This window comes from Agelaius phoeniceus, chromosome 19, assembly GCF_051311805.1.
Source record: "Agelaius phoeniceus isolate bAgePho1 chromosome 19, bAgePho1.hap1, whole genome shotgun sequence".
Lineage (NCBI taxonomy): Eukaryota > Metazoa > Chordata > Aves > Passeriformes > Icteridae > Agelaius > Agelaius phoeniceus.
The window spans coordinates 13,584,437-13,602,235 of record NC_135283.1 but is presented as its reverse complement, the minus strand read 5'-3'; the positions used below and the strand labels follow the sequence as shown (position 1 = coordinate 13,602,235).

General features: G+C 44.4%; 1 protein-coding gene across 6 annotated transcripts; it reads left to right on the top strand.

The window, feature by feature from the left end:
• The first annotated feature begins 2,777 nt into the window (after positions 1-2,777).
• DUS1L (dihydrouridine synthase 1 like) lies at positions 2,778-17,799 on the top strand. 6 transcript variants are annotated; one of them, XM_077188321.1, is made up of 13 exons: positions 2,949-3,185; positions 6,709-6,817; positions 7,715-7,765; positions 9,538-9,590; positions 10,354-10,436; positions 10,600-10,703; positions 11,653-11,797; positions 12,402-12,560; positions 12,845-12,961; positions 13,413-13,579; positions 14,148-14,185; positions 17,021-17,096; positions 17,434-17,799. In XM_077188321.1, the coding sequence occupies exons 1-13, from the start codon at positions 2,949-2,951 to the stop codon at positions 17,583-17,585; spliced, it is 1,491 nt and encodes a 496-aa protein (XP_077044436.1). In that variant the 3' UTR covers positions 17,586-17,799. The 6 variants fall into 6 exon arrangements, with proteins under 6 accessions (XP_077044437.1, XP_077044435.1, XP_077044436.1 ...); XM_054644820.2 differs by having other exon boundaries at positions 9,478-9,590; positions 12,402-12,498; positions 12,873-12,961; XM_054644818.2 differs by having other exon boundaries at positions 9,478-9,590.

The window sequence follows — 17,799 nt, the reverse complement described above, 5'->3', positions numbered from 1 at the left end:
GTCTGTAAAATGGGACCATAGCATCTGCCTCAGGGCCTCTCTGAGGGTCAGACAGGCAATGGCTATAAATGCTCTGAAGTTTTAGGTATGATGTCTAAGTGTTAGACAGTAACAGAAGGAGGAAAGTGTCTGCTGTGTGAGGCATACTGCATACTGATACTGGAGTGGCTGTGTAAGCTGTGTGCATATACCATGGGACTTCATGACATCTACTGCCCACTGTCCCTGCACCTGCTGGCATTGGGTACTACATAAAACAAAACCAGTGGGGACTAGTTGGTTTGGTTTAACTTCTGGCAGTTGTAGTGAGCCTGAAAAAAAGGGGAAAGAATCTTACTTTTGTGTTGGTTATATTTAAAACTGGAAGGAATAAGAAAGGATTAAATGTAAAGCAAACAGGTACAATAGTGCTGTGCTAATGTGTGTAACATCTGAATGGACTGTGTGGCAGGAGCAAGGACTAATGCCGTCCTATCTGTTGAAGCAGGAGTTTGATAAGCTCCCTGTATAAACAAATCTGTATGGTTTCATCTAAGCAGAGCTTGAAAATTTTAATCATAGAAGTTGCTGAAGAATAACTTACAGCTCATATACTGTTAATGTTCTTGTGGTTGTTATTTGAAAAGCAGAAGGTTGTTATGTTGAGGGCTTTTTTCCCCATAATTATCTGATTATGAGCTGCTGCCATGTAACCCATTATTATAACTGGCTGCTAAACACAGTGTGCCAAAAATAAAAACCTTATTAGTGATGGTATTGCTTGTTTCTCAGTGGCCCATCAGATTAGACATGTAGAATAATATCAGAAGGCAAAATCCAATATTGCAGTTTCTTGTTTTGAGAAGACAAGGACAGAAGTGAAGTCCCTCATACCTACCCTTTCTGTGAAACTGAAGTGGGGATTCTTGTCAGCTGATGCATTCCATCCTTTTCAGATAGCTTCTCACAGGCTAAAACCATGCTGATCTCAGTCTCAAGACTGAAGAGCAGTTCTCTGACTGGGGAACTGTTTAGGGTCACAAATGCATATTGCCATTTTGAAATGATGGACCATGTACCTTAAATCTGCAATAGAAAGAGTTCAAGAATGTATGGTACACAGCATATGTTGTCACCAGTATTAAAGCTATTATTTTCCTTTCCTAGTCTACCACCATAGAAGGCAAAGAAATACAGCTCTCTTGCAGAAGACAGCAGTAAAAATAATGCAAGAAGGGCCACAGTTTAATAGAACTGGTTACATAAAATAGCACTACCAGAAAGTGAAGTTCTCTGGTGCTGAGATGGAGGTCAAGTAAAACACAAAAGATTTAAGGTAGAATAGGAAGTAGGTGTTTGGTTTTTTTGCACTTAAACAAGTTACCAGACATCATGGCTGCAAATCAGGTCAAAAGAAAGAAAAAAATACCCCTGGAGCAGTTTCATCATAGGAGAGTGCTGATAGCAGGGGTGCAGAGGCTGTATATTTAAAATAGCAATCTCATTCTTCAGCCTGCAGAGAGGTCATGAAAGATGGTAAAAAATAATTAGAAGCTTGAAACATTTATTGCAGCAAGTTCATCACAGCCATGAGTGCTAGAAAGCTGGAGAAAGGGGGAAATACAGGCTTTTACAATGAACTTGTAATGTGAAGGTTTGTCAATGGATAGACTTAACAGGCTTACTGAGCAAAGGGAGTTTACATGTAACTCTGCTTAGGCTATGGTGCTTTGCTACGATTTTGTTGGAGTTTTTCTCTCCTGAAGAAAATAAGTCCTATAACTCAAGTTACATTGCTGTTTTGACTGCAGTAGAGAGAGAGCATTTTTTATATGCTGGAAGGTATTGGCTGAGAGAAGCAGAACTCCACCACTGTACTCCTCCTGGTGATGATCAATAGCTTTATAAAATGATGCAAAATGAACGATATTGCCATGGATGATGTTACATTTGGTTCAGTCATGTGGACCATTTTCACCTCTCTGCCCCGACCATCCGACACCAAGGACAGGAAAGGCCTCGCACTTTGTCCCAGCTCTTGCAATGCTCAGTCACGGCGCTTCCCATCGGCTGCGGCGAAGGCCCAAGAGCTCAAAGACGCCTGGCTTAGGCTCGGGGACAAAGGACGGGAGTTGCTGCCGCCCTGCGCGTGGCGTATACCGGCCGAGCGCCGGGGCGCCGTGCGCCGCCGCGGCACCTGAGGGGAGACCGCCCGCGCACGGCGCCCCGGCAGCCGCTCCCATGCGGCTCCTCAGCCGCCCGTCAGCCGCCCCCTAGCCTCTCCTCAGCCGCCCCTCTGCGGCTCCTCAGCCGCCCCCTAACCTCTCCTCAGCCGCCCCTCTGCGGCTCCTCAGCCGCCCCTCAGCCGCCCCCTAACCTCTCCTCAGCCGCCCCTCTGCGGCTCCGCAGCCGCCCCTCAGCCGCCCCTCTGCGGCTCCGCAGCCGCCCGTCAGCCGCCCCCTAGCCTCTCCTCAGCCGCCCCTCTGCGGCTCCTCAGCCGCCCCCTAACCTCTCCTCAGCCGCCCCTCTGCGGCTCCGCAGCCGCCCTTTTGCGGCTCCTCAGCAGCCTCTCTGTGGCTCCTCAGTCGCCCCTCAGCCGCCCCCTAACGTCTCCTCAGCACCCCTCAGCCGCCCCTTTGCTGCTCCTCAGCCGCCCCCTAACGTCTCCTCAGCACCCCTCAGCCGCCCCTTTGCTGCTCCTCAGCCGCCCCGGGCAGCTCGGGGCCCCGCGGCCGCTGCGCCTCTCCCGCGCGCGGCCCCTGCTGGCAGCGCCGCGGTTTCTGGAGGGGACGGCGCGCGGCTGCACCGCTGAGCCGGCCGGAGCGAGATGGCGGTGGCACCGTCCGGCTGCGCCGGTGCCCGGCCCGGGCGCAGCGGTCGCGGCAGCCTGCGGGCCTCAGGCCGCGAGCCCCGGGGCGGCGGCGCGGGCCGCCAGCGGCCGCAGCGCTGCACGGGCGAGCAAGCGGGAGATGCCGAAGCTGCGCGGGGAAGCCTTCTGGAGGGAGACGCTGCGGAGCGCCCACTACGTGGTGGCGCCCATGGTGGACCAGAGCGAGCTGGCCTGGAGGCTGTTGAGCCGCCGCCACGGCGCCCAACTCTGCTACACACCGATGCTGCACGCCCAGGTCTTCCTCAGGGACGCCAACTACCGCCGCGAGAACCTTTACGACGAGGCCTGTCCCGAGGACCGCCCGCTCATCGTGCAGGTGAGCGCGGCCCCCGCCCCTGCTCCCCCTGTCAGCCCCAGCACCGGGAGCGGCGGCGGAGGCGGCTGCCGGGAGCAGCTTCCCTGGGCTCACCTTGCGGTGCTGTTCTCGGGTAACTTTGAGGACGCGAGTCAGCGTTGCCAAACGCACGCATGCCTTCCACCCGCTCGTGCTAACAAATCCAGGCGTTTCCCAAATGTGCATGAGTTGAAGGTAGTCAGCCTCATCCACATTTTAATGTGATTCTATAGAATGACAGAAATCTCATTTTCTTCATCTAAATACTGCTGACAGTTCATGAAGATGTGTTTTTCTGTTTATCCCACATTTAGCAGAGGATTTGCCGTCCTAACCACAGGGGCCTGGAGCACTGGACTTCTCAGAGGGTTTCAGTCCCCTGCACCTCATCTTTAGAAACAGATTACAGTTGATCTTGTAGAGTCTGGGTGTGTCCTGGACCTGGTGCCACTTGAGGATCACAGCTTTTTTGAGTATTAATCTGAAACCCTGAGCTCAGTGTTTAGCTATAGAGAAAGGATGCAAGGAAGATAGGACAGACTTTAAAGCTTGTGTTGCTTCTGCTTCTGGTCTACTGTGTGATGTTAAGGTATTTCGCTCTATCCCAAAGAGGGAAAGTGGCTTGTGGAGCTGGAGAATAATGCAGGCAAAGACGGTTGTCATGAGCAGAGGAATGACTGATTTCTACACATGGAGCAGTTAAATGGATGAGGACTCTTTACCCTGGAAAAGAAGTGTCTCCCTTGAAAGAGGGGAGAGAAAAGAGGAGCCTGTGGAAGTATTACTGGCTTGAAGATGATGAATGGGAAACAAGTAAGCATAGTGGTAGTTATAAACTGTGACATTCATTGCTGTGGGATGTACTGGATTCTGGAACATTACATGAGTTTAGAAAGCAAATGAAGGAAAACACTTGAGGGTCTTTAGGTGCAACAAACACACCTTCTGTTTCCAAAGTCCATAAAGACACTTTTTCAGCTTCTGCTGTTCCCTAGACATTTTGGTGTTGACCTTTGATCTGTCTCAGTACAGCTTCACAGAATCTTGGAATATTCTGGGTTGGAAGGGACGCACGAGTCCACAACGCACAAGTACATTGAGTGCAACTCTTAAGTGAATTGTCTGTACAGGGATAGAACTCACAGCCTTAGTGTTATAAGCTATACCATGCTCTAACCAAATGAGCTAATCTCAGCATCTAGTACATTCTTCTTCTGTGGGAGGTAGCTTCTTTTGACACAGAAAAATAAAAGTGGCGGAAATTCAAGTAATCTTAGAAAGCTGTAAGTCACAGATCTTCTGCTCAGTAAGCTGTGTGTCCTGGGTGACACTACCAGAACAGGATCAGTTGCTGTGAGCTTGCTGTGTTACCCTTCTTCCCACTGACCACTATTGGATATAAAGTATGGAACTAACTGATCTTTGGATTGATCTTGTGCAGCAGTCCTTAAAGATTTGGTCACACAGACTTGGAATTAGATTAGACAGAGGTACATCTGAGCTCAGCCTGCTCTGAAGACTTTGTTTACTGTGCTAACATTCTCATTATATGACATGGTTGGAGGCTTTCCGTAGTTTCAGTTGTCTCAGAGAAAGCAAATATTTTTTTTATTTTAGTAGGTGTCAGTCATAATTTAATGTGGTGCTATAGGGTTTAAGTAGCACCTTCTGCTCAGAAGTGTTTACATTTTGTTTCAAGTTTATTTAAGACATGATGGAATTGGTTTTTGTGAAAAATGAAGTGTAGAAAATCTGTTTAAAACCGTCAATGAGAAGAAGAGTTTGTCTCTGTCCTCTTCGACAAAGAAGCTTCAAATTAACTAATTTTATTAATTTGATTTTTGCACTGTTTAAAATGTAATATTAATTACATTCAGTTAAGACTGAGCATTTGACTATAGCCCATGTATCTGTTTCACATTCCATGGGAATTCATTTTAGAGGCAGCTTTGCTTATTGGTATCTACAAAGTTTGAGCTGTCTCAAGACCCAGAGACATTATGGGTAACTGTTTTCTTAAGCACTGCCTTTCTGTACTAAAATGCTATAGGTGTTTGTTCTGCAGAGGATTTTAAAAGTTGTTTCCACTTATTCTTGTGTACAACACGTAAAATATTCATCTGATATTTCTTTGCCTCTTGAATGCTCATCTTTCTCGTCTTGTCATTTGAAGGTTGAGAATCTTTAGCTGGTAAGTGTCACAGATTTTGTTTTGAGTTTTTTTTTTAATAGAATCATCGAATATCCTCAGTTGTAAGAGATTCACAAAGTCCAACTCCTGCACAGAGCAGCCACCAGAATCCCACCAGTGTTGTCCTGACGCTCCTTGAGCTCTGGCAGGTTTAGGGCTATGACCACTGCCCTTGAGAGCCTGTTTCAGTGCCTGATCACCCTCTGGGGAAGAACATTTCCCTGACATCCAGCCAGAACCTCTACTGACACAGCCCCAGACATTCCCTCAGGACCCTGTCACTGGTCACAGAGAGCAGAGAGCAGAGCTGTCCCTCTGCTGCCCTTGTGAGGAAGTTATGGACTTCTAGGGAGTCTCCCCTCTGTCTCCTCTTCTCTAGGCTGAACAAGCCAAGTGACCTCAGCCACTCCTTGTATGGCCCCCATCTCTGTAAGCTCCTTTGGACACTCCCTAATAGCTTTGGATCTTTCTTATATTGTGGTGTCCCAAACTGTCCCCAGGACCTGAAGTGAAGCAGCCCCAGTGCAGAGCAGAGCAGGACAATCCCTTCTGTGGCCCAGCTCCCCACGATGCTCCCAGATACCCCCAAGGACATAGCTGGCCTTCCTGGCTGCCAGGGCACTGCTGGCTCATATTCAGCTTGCCATCAGCCAGGACCCCCAGGTCCCTTTCTGCAGCACTGTTCTCCAGCCTTTTGTTCCCTTGTCTGTCCATACATGCAGAGTCACCCTGTCCCAGGTTCAGAATAGGCTGCTTGTCTTTATTGAACTTCATATGGTCTGTGATTGCCCAGCCCTCTGATTGTCACAGTCCTTTTGCAGCGCCGCTGTGCCTTCCAGGGTGTGGGCAGCTCTTCCCAGTTTAGTATCCTCAGCAAGGTTACAAATGTCAGCAAGGTTACAAGTCATTTATGAAGCTGTTAAAGAGCTCTGGCCCTATCTGAGATGGAGCCCTGCGGAACCCTAGTCATGACAGGTCACCAGCCTGATGTCATCCCAGTCACTATAACCCTTTGCACTTGACTCATGAGCCAGTTGTTTGCCCATCGCACAATGTGTTTATCCAGCTGTGGGCTGGACATTTTGTCCAGAACCATCCTGTGAGAAACAGTATCAAATGCTTTACTGAGGTCCAACAGGATTACATCACATGGCTTCCCTTGATCATTTTGAGAAATAGTGTTTGGTATTATTAACTGTGCATATTTGCCTGTTTTCTGTAGCAGGTAGTTGCTTCATAACTACATCATAACTTTTTGTCAGTACTTGAAGAAAGCTATTGCCTGATTATTCCACTTCTCTTTGGTTTTCACAGTTCTGTGCCAATGATCCTGAGGTGTTTGTCCAAGCAGCACTGTTGGCTCAGGATTACTGTGATGCCATAGACCTAAATTTGGGTTGCCCCCAAATGATTGCAAAGAGAGGTATGTGCAAATCTGAACCCTGGATAAGCAGAGAAATGGCAAATGGCGTTTCAGATGGGAATGTTGACAGTAAAATATCAAGAAGGCCAAGTCGTGCCTTGGGGAGGCTACAGTACTGCTGAAGCCAGACTTAGTTACACCCAATGTAGCAGGTAATGCTTTTTGTAGTACCTAAAGCAAAAATTAGATATAATTAATTCTGATTTCTCTTAAGTGGCAGCTCCTGTGTCTAGAATATCCTTCAGAAACATTATTTTTAGTAAGAGCTTGATTTTCTTTCTGATTTTTGCTCAAACAGCCTATTTTTGAAAAACTGCACTTAAAATTAGATCATTCAGACCCTTAGGATCTCCTATTTCCCTGATACTTGCAGAGTTTTTTCACAGTAGTGTAGAAGAGGATGACGCCTACTGAATCCCTTAGGTACTGCATGTTTGAAAACCAGAGGCAGTGTTTGAAAATTTTGGATCAGTTAAGATGTTGAGAAAATATTTGTTCAGTAACTGCCCATTCTTCTTCTAAAATACCTTTCAAAGACTAATAGGAAATGATTAATGGTACAAATAGATCTTTCAGTCTGATCATCTGTTTTCCTAATAGGATTTATTAAACATCTGGTATAAACCCTTAGAAGTTGGACTTTGAGCTGCAAGTGTCAACACATCAGCCTTGGGGAGTACCAGTGAAAGTAGGCTGTGGGTATTCCTTGTTTATCCTGTAAATTTAGGGTGGCAGGGAGAACAGAATGATCCCACTCTTCCAGTTGGGGCAGGACAGAGCAGCTGTGTTTCTGCCAGTGAGGCATATGAGTGTCTGGATCTTTGTGAGAGTTTATGAAAACTGTGCTTCAGGATCTTACTCTTCTGCGCAAGTCTGTCATATGCTATTTTATCATAGGTCACTATGGAGCATTCCTGCAAGAGGAGTGGGATCTTCTTCAGAGAATGAGTAAGTATTTAGAGAAGGAATAGGATAAAGTAATTACTGAGAGGAGGTTTAGGGATTTTGGGGGAAAGGAGGTGCATCATATTTCTTTGGGCAGAGTTGTGTTTGGGTTTTGAAGGGGTACTTGTATTCTTTTTTTTGTTCTTTTATGTTTTTTTTTTTTAATTTCATACTGTATTCCAGTGGTACCCTCAAGATAATTGGTGGTGTCCCACTGCCAACTCACACTACATCTGCTAAAAAACTTTTGTACCTGAAACAGACTTCAGGTGAAAGTGAGTCATTTAAGTCCCAGGCTGATATGATAGCTTAGTGGCTCTCCAGTTCTAGAAACAGTAGAAGTCCCAGTGCCTTACTTTTTCACATTGAAGTTCTCAGGTGCCAAGGGTCGTGTTTCTGCTTGAAGCCACAGTTTCCCTTTTCTGATCAACTCCATGTACTCTTTCTGTCCACAGTACGGCAAATTATGCCTTTCTTCTCCTAATTCATGTAGGTTATTTTCAGGCTATCAGTAGCTGTTGTGAACAGTATCATGTTTTTTTAAGAAATGCACTTGTAACTGATATAAAAAGCAAGGTTTTGGTCATTTTGTAGAACTGAGAATGTGTCTTCATCCCACTTCAAAGCAAGTGTTGGAACCATGAAGTTAGACAGTTGTATTTCTGTTTGCATTCCCCGTGGTCTGGGAATCTTGAGTGATGTTTGGTACAAAGACATTGCTGGGAACCTGGAAGATAAGACAGTGCATCCTTGCCCAGCATGTAGTGTGGCTGTTGAGAAATATGCAAATCAGAATGGCCTCAAGGTGTGAAGAGAACCCAGGTCATCTAGTTGGGTGAACCCAGGCTGTCTAGTAAGAGTTATCTTAGGCTGTCCTCTTCCTCCTTCTTTCCCCAGCTGCCTTTAAATGGTGGAGCACTCTTTTCTGCTTGCATCTCTATACACCTTGCTTGCTCCTTTGAAAGGGTGATGGGAAGTACCTATCATTAGAGCTCACAGGATTTAGATTAGAGGGCAGCAGGTGACTTCCTACATTGTATATCCAAGCTCTGTAAGAGAAGAGAATTTCAGACGCAGCATTACTCAGTGTTTTCCAGTTGGCTCTCTTTGTTAGCTCTCTTTTTGGTATTTTTGTGATTCTAGGTACTGTGTAAGGACTGGGAGTTTACCATGTTCTAGATTTCACCCTGACTCTATAACCTACATTTACTACTTGATTGCATCTGCAGCCTACCTGCCTTGATAAGCCTCTGCTTGCCATGGATAAGACTCTACTTATAAGGATTTTTTTGGTGATAATTTGCAAAGAAGTGAAGCACCTTTTTGTGGGAAAGGTAGATAAGCAAGTGTTAATGTTGGAGGAGTACAATAGCCTGTGAAGATAATAAACTTGTATCAATAATTAAGTTGTGAGGGGGTGGTCTTTGAAAGTAATGGCTTCATGCAGTGGAAGGTTAGGGCTATGAAATGGGTGACTATTTTATGCTACCTTGTTAGGATGCAGATTTTGTGTTTCATGTGTGTGTTACTGTTACGTGATTAAACTATGCAGTAAAGATTGCAGAGGACACTGCTGATTTTTTAAGCTGTGAGAACTGCATAGCAGTAACTTCTTAGGCTTTTTCCATACTATACCCAGTATCAGATCTTGAAGAGAGCAGACACTTTCCATAGCATTGTGCAGCCCACTTACCTGTGTTTTCAATCTTTCTCAGTTTTACTGGCTAACGAGAAGCTCTCTGTTCCCATCACATGCAAAATCCGCGTTTTCCCAGACATTGACAAGACAGTGAAGTATGCACAGATGCTGGAGAAGGCTGGCTGCCAGGTAAGAAGGCAGCTGCTCCCTCTGCTCCTGCACTGGACACTTACCTTTGTGTAAAGTAGCTGATGACCAGTTCTTGCTATACTGTGGATATGAATAGGCTGCATTATTTTACAGACAGAGGAAACAGGATGCAGACAGATTTTGTGTGTTTGCAGCCCTAGGCTACAGGTCAGTGGTGTGGTACAAAAGACACAATGATTTCAGTCTCTTGTAATCACTGCACTGTGCAGCATCTTTCACTGTGGTTGAGCATCTCAATATTCACATAGTGCTGCATGAGGCAAGTGTGAATGCATAAAATCCACAGTAGTGTAGAAGAAGAAGAGTATCAAAAGGTATGAGTAGAAGAAGTAGGCAGTCTTCTAGGATTTAACTCAAATTAAATTGGAAGAGATGGTCTGTAGTTAGAGACAGTACTGAGAGTATTTGGACCTTCTGCTGAGGAGAAAGGTAGATCAATATATCACAAATTCCAAAGTGAATCACAAATTTAATCCAGTAGAAAAAGGAAAGGAAACCTGTAGATTCTCCCATGATAGAATCTTTTCCTGCCATGGAATAGCAAGATGAAAGGAGCCTAAGACCATGCCATGGTAGGTGAGCTGCTGATACTTTTCTGTTTTGCTAAACTCCCTGCACTCTTGAAATAGCAGCAGGAACTCTGTGGCATCCCTGAAGTGTAGGGAGGGAAAGGAAAATTTTTTCAGTGGATTTATTCCAGTGGTTCATACATGTGGAGAGCAAATGTAATGTTGTGTTCCAGCTGCTGACTGTGCATGGCCGTACTAAAGAACAGAAAGGACCACTTGCTGGCGTAGCATCTTGGGAGCACATTCAAGCTGTAAGGTTAGTGAGCAGTACCAGTCTTAGTGAATTCCTGCTAACACACTGGATTTTAAACAGATTGTACAGTGGCATTGAAGAGCAAACAAATTTATGTGACGGGAGGAAAATTCCTGGGTTGATTCTAATTCTCAGTTTTATGCATCTGTTTTATTCATTGGAATAGAAAAGCTGTAAACATTCCTGTATTTGCAAATGGAAACATCCAGTGTCTCAGTGATGTGGAAGAATGCATCCGTAAGACAGGAGTACATGGTGTCATGAGTGCAGGTAAAGAAAATTAACTTCTACTCTGATGAGAATATGAGTTGTTTCTTATTCCCTTAGCAGCCTTGCATACATTTATTAAAAACTTATGTCACATTGACTTGGTGAACAGCTTTGCTTGACAGCTGAATGGCCATTCTCCCTCATCTTACACTGGTCATCTCATACCAGGAATAGGAATCCCTTAAGATTGGTAAAGAATCATTATGTTGGACTTGCAATACCATTGACTCATTGAGCTTAAATGTAATTACTTGACATATGGGAGGCATATGGAGCTCCTGTGGTCCTGGAATATTTTTGTGACATCTGTTAATCAATGGAACAGTTTTTGAATGGTTCTCAATGAATGAAGTGCATCTGTGGGTTAATATTCCTGCAGGTGGTTCATGTTGGGTTGGGACAAGAAAGAATTGACAACTTCCTACAGGAAGAGCTAGGATAGGCATCAGAAAAGCTTCTAATCACTCACACAATTAAAGAAGGGTTGTAGAATCTTGGTTTTAGAAAATACTGGTTAACAAAAGGCTTGTGAAGCCAGTGGAGAAAAGCACAGTGAGAAGCTGTATTTGTGAATTTGGGCCAGACAAATACCAATACAGACATAAGGCAAGACACCTGTCATTTCAGTATTTAACCGCTGGGCAACAAAAGCAGTGATTTCTCTATTTATTAATTGGTTTACTGTCTTCCTGTCAAGGTTAGATGCCTTTCTAGAAACAGTACTTTAATTAGATATGAGCTGTTCAGTGCAATTAGGAATTGCATAGTGAAATATAGTATCCCAGGGTCAGGCTGGAGTATTACGGACTCTGTGTTCCTTTTGAGAGTACGTGGGTGATGTGTCTGTGGCTGTAGGATCACAGAAGAGATGATCAAACTCCAGAGCAGACATTTTGGCCTTTGTTTCAATCCTGAAATGAAAGTTTGAGTATTTCTTTTCGTTCCCTAGAAGGTAATCTTCATAACCCAGCTTTGTTTGAGGGCCGGAACCCATTGGTGTGGGAGATGGCTGAGGAGTACCTGGAGATTGTGCGGAAGTACCCTTGTCCATTGTCTTATGTTAGGGCTCATCTCTTCAAGCTCTGGCATCACACGTGAGTATCTCCATAGAACTTTTTAATGTTTTCAGGGCTCATCCTGCTCAGAAAGTGTCTGGGCTTTCTGGACAAGGATTTGTTTGGCCAGAATGAGTATGCTGCAAGGTTTTCTTTCCTGGACCTGGCTGGAGAGGGTGTGGGCTGAGGCCTTTACCCTTTATTTCATATCTGGGAAACAGGGCATGGGGAATGAACAAGTTGCCACAAGATCAGCCAGGGTGTGATCTCACAGCACGCCAGCTGCAATGTGGTAATTGCCCATCTGCGCACACTTCATGGCAAATACAAGTTAACTATCTCCTTGTTCATTGTGAGGCAGAGTGCTGTTGCATTTGTTGTGGAGTAAGAGCATAGCTATGGGCAGTTCCTGAGAAGCAGCTGATGCACTGTACGTTCACGTTAGCTTATGTCAAAGTACCTTGGTTGTCTGCTGAGTCTTTATCTGGAAGAGACATATGTGTGCTTCTCTCTGGACTTACAAAGACGAATATAAGCTTCTACCAAAGGCAAATGAATCAGGAAAAGTGTATAAAATGCTTTTATGCAGTTATTTTTAGTTGATTGCAGTCTAAATATAACTGATGTTTGGGCTTTACCTCAGGCTTCAAGTTTACCAGCAGCTGCGTGAAGAATTAGCAAAAGTGAAGACTCTAGAGGGCATTGTAGATGTCAACAGGGAGCTGAAACTGCGATGCCAGGTACCAAGATGGGCTCTAATCTCGCAGAACAGCACTGCCTGCACTTGGTGGCAATGTACCAAGTATGTCATAGAGTTGACATCCATTAGTCACTTCTCTGGGATTTGTGGCTTACTAACCTTGATATTTGTAGCTTACTACAGTAGCATCCCCTTAAGCCTGGACAGCTTTATGTGGGATAAAGTTGATTTAGGAGTTAGAAATGTGCTTCACTTCATCTGTCATAGTAGATGGTTTTTTAGCCTATATGTAATGGTCAGTAATTGTTAGCTTAAATTTCAATTTGTGAAATTGCAAATTTCCTGGAGTTTGAAATGTTATTTAGTGTATTTTCTGACAACTCCAGGAAGACTGACTGTAACTCTATGCTGCAGGAAGAAATAGCTAATCAGAAAGAAGGAGAAAAGCCAAAAGAAGGGTTGCCTTTTTTCCACTGGATCTGTCAGCCATACATCAGGCCAGGGTGAGTTAGTTTTATTGATACTGAAGAAGACTTTGAATTATTTGTATTCTAGTTTGGTTGTTTCCTAGTTATTGCTTTGTTTGTGGGGATGTTGCTCATTGTTTACATCTTCGCCTTTTGGATCCTCCTCAAATTTCTCTCTCTCTCTGAAAAGTAAAACTTAGGAATCCAACAGCAGCTAGCAGCTGAGAACAAGAACCTGATGTGCCTAATTTAGGTGGCCAACTTTAATTGGCTTTCCAACTGATATATCTGATAGTGTGTCTGTTATGAACTGCCAGTGTTAACCAAAACAGCTCGGTTTTTCTATCCCATTTCTAAGGGCAATGACACTTCATTGCCACAATAGAAAAGGTTTATGGTTTACCCAGATTTCTGTAAACCAAAATAATGGTCAGGGAACAGCTACTCCTTCCCTCCAGTCAACTTATGATGAAATTCACTGTTTCAGGCCAAAGGAGAGATGCAGGGAGAATGGAGATAGTGGAACTGAAAAAGGTGTGCGAGGAAAACGTGCTCTGGAAGAAGAGGAAGATGGAAATTCTGAGCTTCTGTCAAAGAATAAACAAAAAAAGAAGTTAAGAAATCCAAATAAAAGCTTTGATCCTTCTTTAAAACGTAAGTTCCATTTATTGGCATAAATGTATGGAGATATGCTGATACCACTTTTGACATAACTTGCCACTAAGAATTTTCCTGGCTTGTGTACTTGTAGAAACTTCTTTGAAAAGACGAGGAATTGTTGCTATTGAAATTTCAATAGCAGGCAACATGATTCAAATAATGTTCACTAGTAAAGGAAACAAGGATCAAAGTAGTAGGTCACTGATTCTCTTTAAGCATCTTTTAAAGATCAAAATTATTTACAAACTGCATTGTAGCTATCATTAGCATTTGAAGTAGAAATTTTGTATGAATTTCAAGCTGATGTCCTCCTGTTTTATGCTTGACTTGAGGATTAAAATTTTCAATGTTTGGATTTTAGCATAGAGGCACTTAAAAATTCAAAGTATTTTTACCTTTGCACTGTTACTGGAGGTACTGTATTTTTATTTCAAAAAGAGTCTCTGGCTAGAAAAGCACCAAGCTTTTCTGGTTCTGTTTTTTTTTTTAAACTTACTTCTTCCACATAAAATTTACTATTGGTGAAATCAGGTGTCTCTCTCTCTCTCTCTCTCTTTCTCAGCCAAGTATGCAAAATGTGATCAATGTGGAAACCCTAAGGTAAGTCAGTACAGGCGTCCATCAAAGCATTTCCGTTAAATGGAAATTAAATGTCCATGTAGGGATCAGTGTCTGGATGGAGATCAGTGACACGTGGTGTCCCTCAGGGGTCTGTACTGGGACCAGCACTGCTCAATGTCTCCATCAGTGATGTGCGTAGTGGGATCAAGGGTGTCCTCAGCATACTGGCAGATGACACCAAGCTGAGTGGAGTGGTGACACACCTGAGGGACAGGGCCATCCAGAGGAACCTGGACCAGCTCAAGCAGTGTCCTGTGGGAACCTCTGAGGTTTAACAAGGCCAAGTGCAAGATTCTGCACTTGGGTCAGGGCAACCGTGGTATCAAATCCAGGCTGGGGGGAGGAACAGACAGAGAGCAGCCCTGCCCAGGACTCTGGGGTGCTGGTGGGAGAGAGGCTGGCCATGACTCACCAGTGTGCACTCACAGCCCAGACAGCCCCCGTGCTCTAGGCTGCATCAGAAGCAGCATGGACAGCAGGTCATGGTGGGGGGCATTCTGTGCCTTTGCTCTGGCCGCACCCAACCTGGTGCTCTGCATCCAGCCCTGGGGCCCTTGGTGCAGGAGACACAGGGAGCTCTTAGGGCAGGCCCAGAGCTGCCCCTTCCAGTGCCTAAAGGGGACTTAAAAGAAAGACAGCAATGGAATTTTTAGCAGGGCTTGTTGGAATAGGACATGGGGCAATGGGTTTGAAGAGAGTAGAAGTCATTTTTTATGGTGAGGCAGTGGCCCAGGTTTCCCAGAGAGGTTGTGGATGCCCCATTCCTGGAAACATTCAAGGTCAGGTTGAACAGGGCTCTGAGCAACCTGATCTAGTCAAAAATGTTCCTGCTTTTTGCCTGGGATTGGAGTAGATGACCTCTAGAGGCTCCTTCCAACCCAAACTATTCTATGATTCTATTCTGTTATTCCAAATCCTAAGGTAGGTCTGTGCCAGTGGCCAGTCACACAGGTGCATGCCAAGTCCTGCTGATAAGTCTGTGTGTGGGGAGGAAAGCCCATACTTGGGCAAAAGCTTTTTAACCATTAACTGTAACCAATCTCTGAGGTTGAAGGTGCTGCACAAAAATCCTTAACATACATAGGTTCTTCGAGAGACTGTGCCTTCCTCTCCAAAAAAGTGCAGTCCTGCTGCTGCTGAGGGTGTTTATTGCTGAGACAGTTGAGTGAGTTAATTGAATTTCTGAAGATATCTTGGAAACAAATCTCCAGACTTCTATACATGTATGACATGCATATTTTACTGTGAAATGAAAAACAACCCCCTCTTACTGGGGTTAGTGGTGGGTGGAGTTTTTCTGCAAAGGGAAAATTTGAATAACTGGTGTGATTCTTAGTGTAAAATAAAAATGCTTCATGTCATCGCAGTACAGCCTGCAGTGTCAGGCAGCACCTGCAGCTCTGTTTTGTGTTGTGTTTGGATCTCTGCCCTTACCAAAACAAGCCTAAGCACCTCCTCATCCTCAGTCCTGCCTTTGCAATAGATTAAAATTGACTTTCACTATTATCAAAGCGAAATGAGGCAGCTGGTTTTACAGGTTCTGTATTGAAATTTCAAATATTTTGATATTTGCAAAGAGTTCATTTTGCTTTTGCTTGTTTATTTTTTCCCTTGGGGAACATAGCTATTTGCTTGACAGGGTGATGTTGCTGAGCTGTGTAAGCAGAGTGTATTTATTGCTGCTAATATACCTGTAAAGTGGGGTGTAAAATCTAAGTAATTTTGTGTTCTAGCTTAAAAATTAGCATTACATACACCTCAGGGGGCAGGGGAGCCTGCAACACGAGCATGTGATTTGCTCCTTGTTGTAACACTGTTACTGCAGCAAAGCAGTGGCCGCCAGCTGCGGCTCAATTTGAAGTTGCAGCTACTGAAAAAAATGGAATTTTTTTGCTGTGTTCGTCTTTGGGAAAGCATTGAGCACTAGGCTGGCCTGCTTTCAAAGCCATCCTGTTTCATAGCTAATCCAGGTGACATTGCTTGGTGCATAAAGCAGGATTGTCTGCACCAGGGCTTAGACTTATTTTTGTTTTGCTGTTGCATCACTGTAATGTTGCAGGTAGCTTTTGAAATCTTCTGACCAGGCCTGTAATTTTTTTTTTTCCCCTAGATTATGTGTTTCTGAGCTATGTCATGAAATGGGGTAGGGGTGTGTGGAGAAGGAAAAGGATAAGGAACTCAACTAAAGCCTCCCTAAACATGAAAGGTTTTCTGACTGGCGTGAAGGGAACCACAGTAAACAATATCAACCCCCTTTTCTAAACTGTGTGTGAGCAAAGCAGCCCCGAGACCCAGGCTCATTCTGCCACCTTATCAGTTAGCCAAGACTCAGCTGCTGCTGTCCCTTAAGGGTCACACATTATACTTCAATAAATATGCAGGTGTATTTTAAGATAGGAGTAGGGAAGTAATTGTGGTGGTAACATTGTAGGCATAGCTGCAGATGGCAGCGCTGTGTTTCACGCTGCAGAGAACTGGAGCAAGCTCGCCAGCACCAGATGTGTTCATGCTTGTTCCAGAGGGCTTATGGCATGTGGCTGCTTGTGGTGGGTAACTCAGGCTGCCCCACAGGCTGTGGGGGCAGCACAAGTTGAACGTGGATTTTTTTTTGGTTGGTTGGGGTGTTTTTGTTATTTATGTGCAAACAGCGGATAGCACCCAATATGACATCAACTCCATCATCTTCATTAGGCTGAGTACACTTTTTTTTCCGAAGATCTGAAAGTGCAGAGCTGTATTGTTACTTATTATAGTAAACAGTAATAATTTTATTTTCACTGACACAAGCTTCTTTATACCACTATCCCAACCCAGGGCACTAAATGTGTGTTTAACATGTGCCGAGGATGCTGTAAGAAAAGAGCATTCAAGGAGGTGGCAGATTGTCCAGGTAAGTGCATCTGGCCTTAACAAGCAAACGTCTTATCCATCTCCCATCTATATTCATTACCTAATCTTTGGGTTATGGGGTGTAGGTGGGTGTTAAAATCTACATACTACCTAAAATCTACATACTACCTACATCCTATGTAAAAGTCTGTAGTACCATTTTAAAAGACTGCTCTTCCTTCTCTGTATGTCATTGCTCCTGTTTCCAAAGCCTTGGGATGCAGTTTCCAGTCTGTAACGACCCATTCTTTATAAGGAATGAGGTATTCTGTTTACCACTGTAGTCATCTCATTTCAGGATGTTGGTTTGGGGTTTTTTCCCCTTTTTGCTTTTTCAGGTCATGGATTACTTTTTAAGACCAAGTATGAAAAATCCCTTTCATGGCAGCACAGTCAAAGAGGAATTCAGACCCCAGAGATCAGTCAGAGAGGAGATGCAGAGGTGGGGGAGACAGCAGTGCTGAAGGAGGCTGGTGACAGTACAGGGTGAAGCTTTGGAAATGAACAGTCCAAGAGCTCCTGCCAGACCACTACACTACTTCCCTGGGCCAAAGAATGTGTCATTTCCAGCTCACTGTCAGCTGTGTGAACTTCTTCCACATAATTAAGTTCTGGAAAAGTTTTATTTAAGTAAAAAACTGCTTACTCAGGGAATTATCCTGCATTTGAAATAAAAGAGATGCAATTAAATGTCTAATGCTGTA

Coding starts and splice junctions, on each gene's coding strand:
- DUS1L (XM_054644818.2), top strand. CDS start 2,949: ATGCCGAAGCTGCGCGGGGAAGCCTTCTGGAGGGAGACGCTGCGGAGC. Junction 10,704..11,652: donor ACATGGTGTCATGAGTGCAG/GTAAAGAAAATT, acceptor TTCGTTCCCTAG/AAGGTAATCTTCATAACCCA. Junction 11,798..12,401: donor TTCAAGCTCTGGCATCACAC/GTGAGTATCTCC, acceptor GCTTTACCTCAG/GCTTCAAGTTTACCAGCAGC.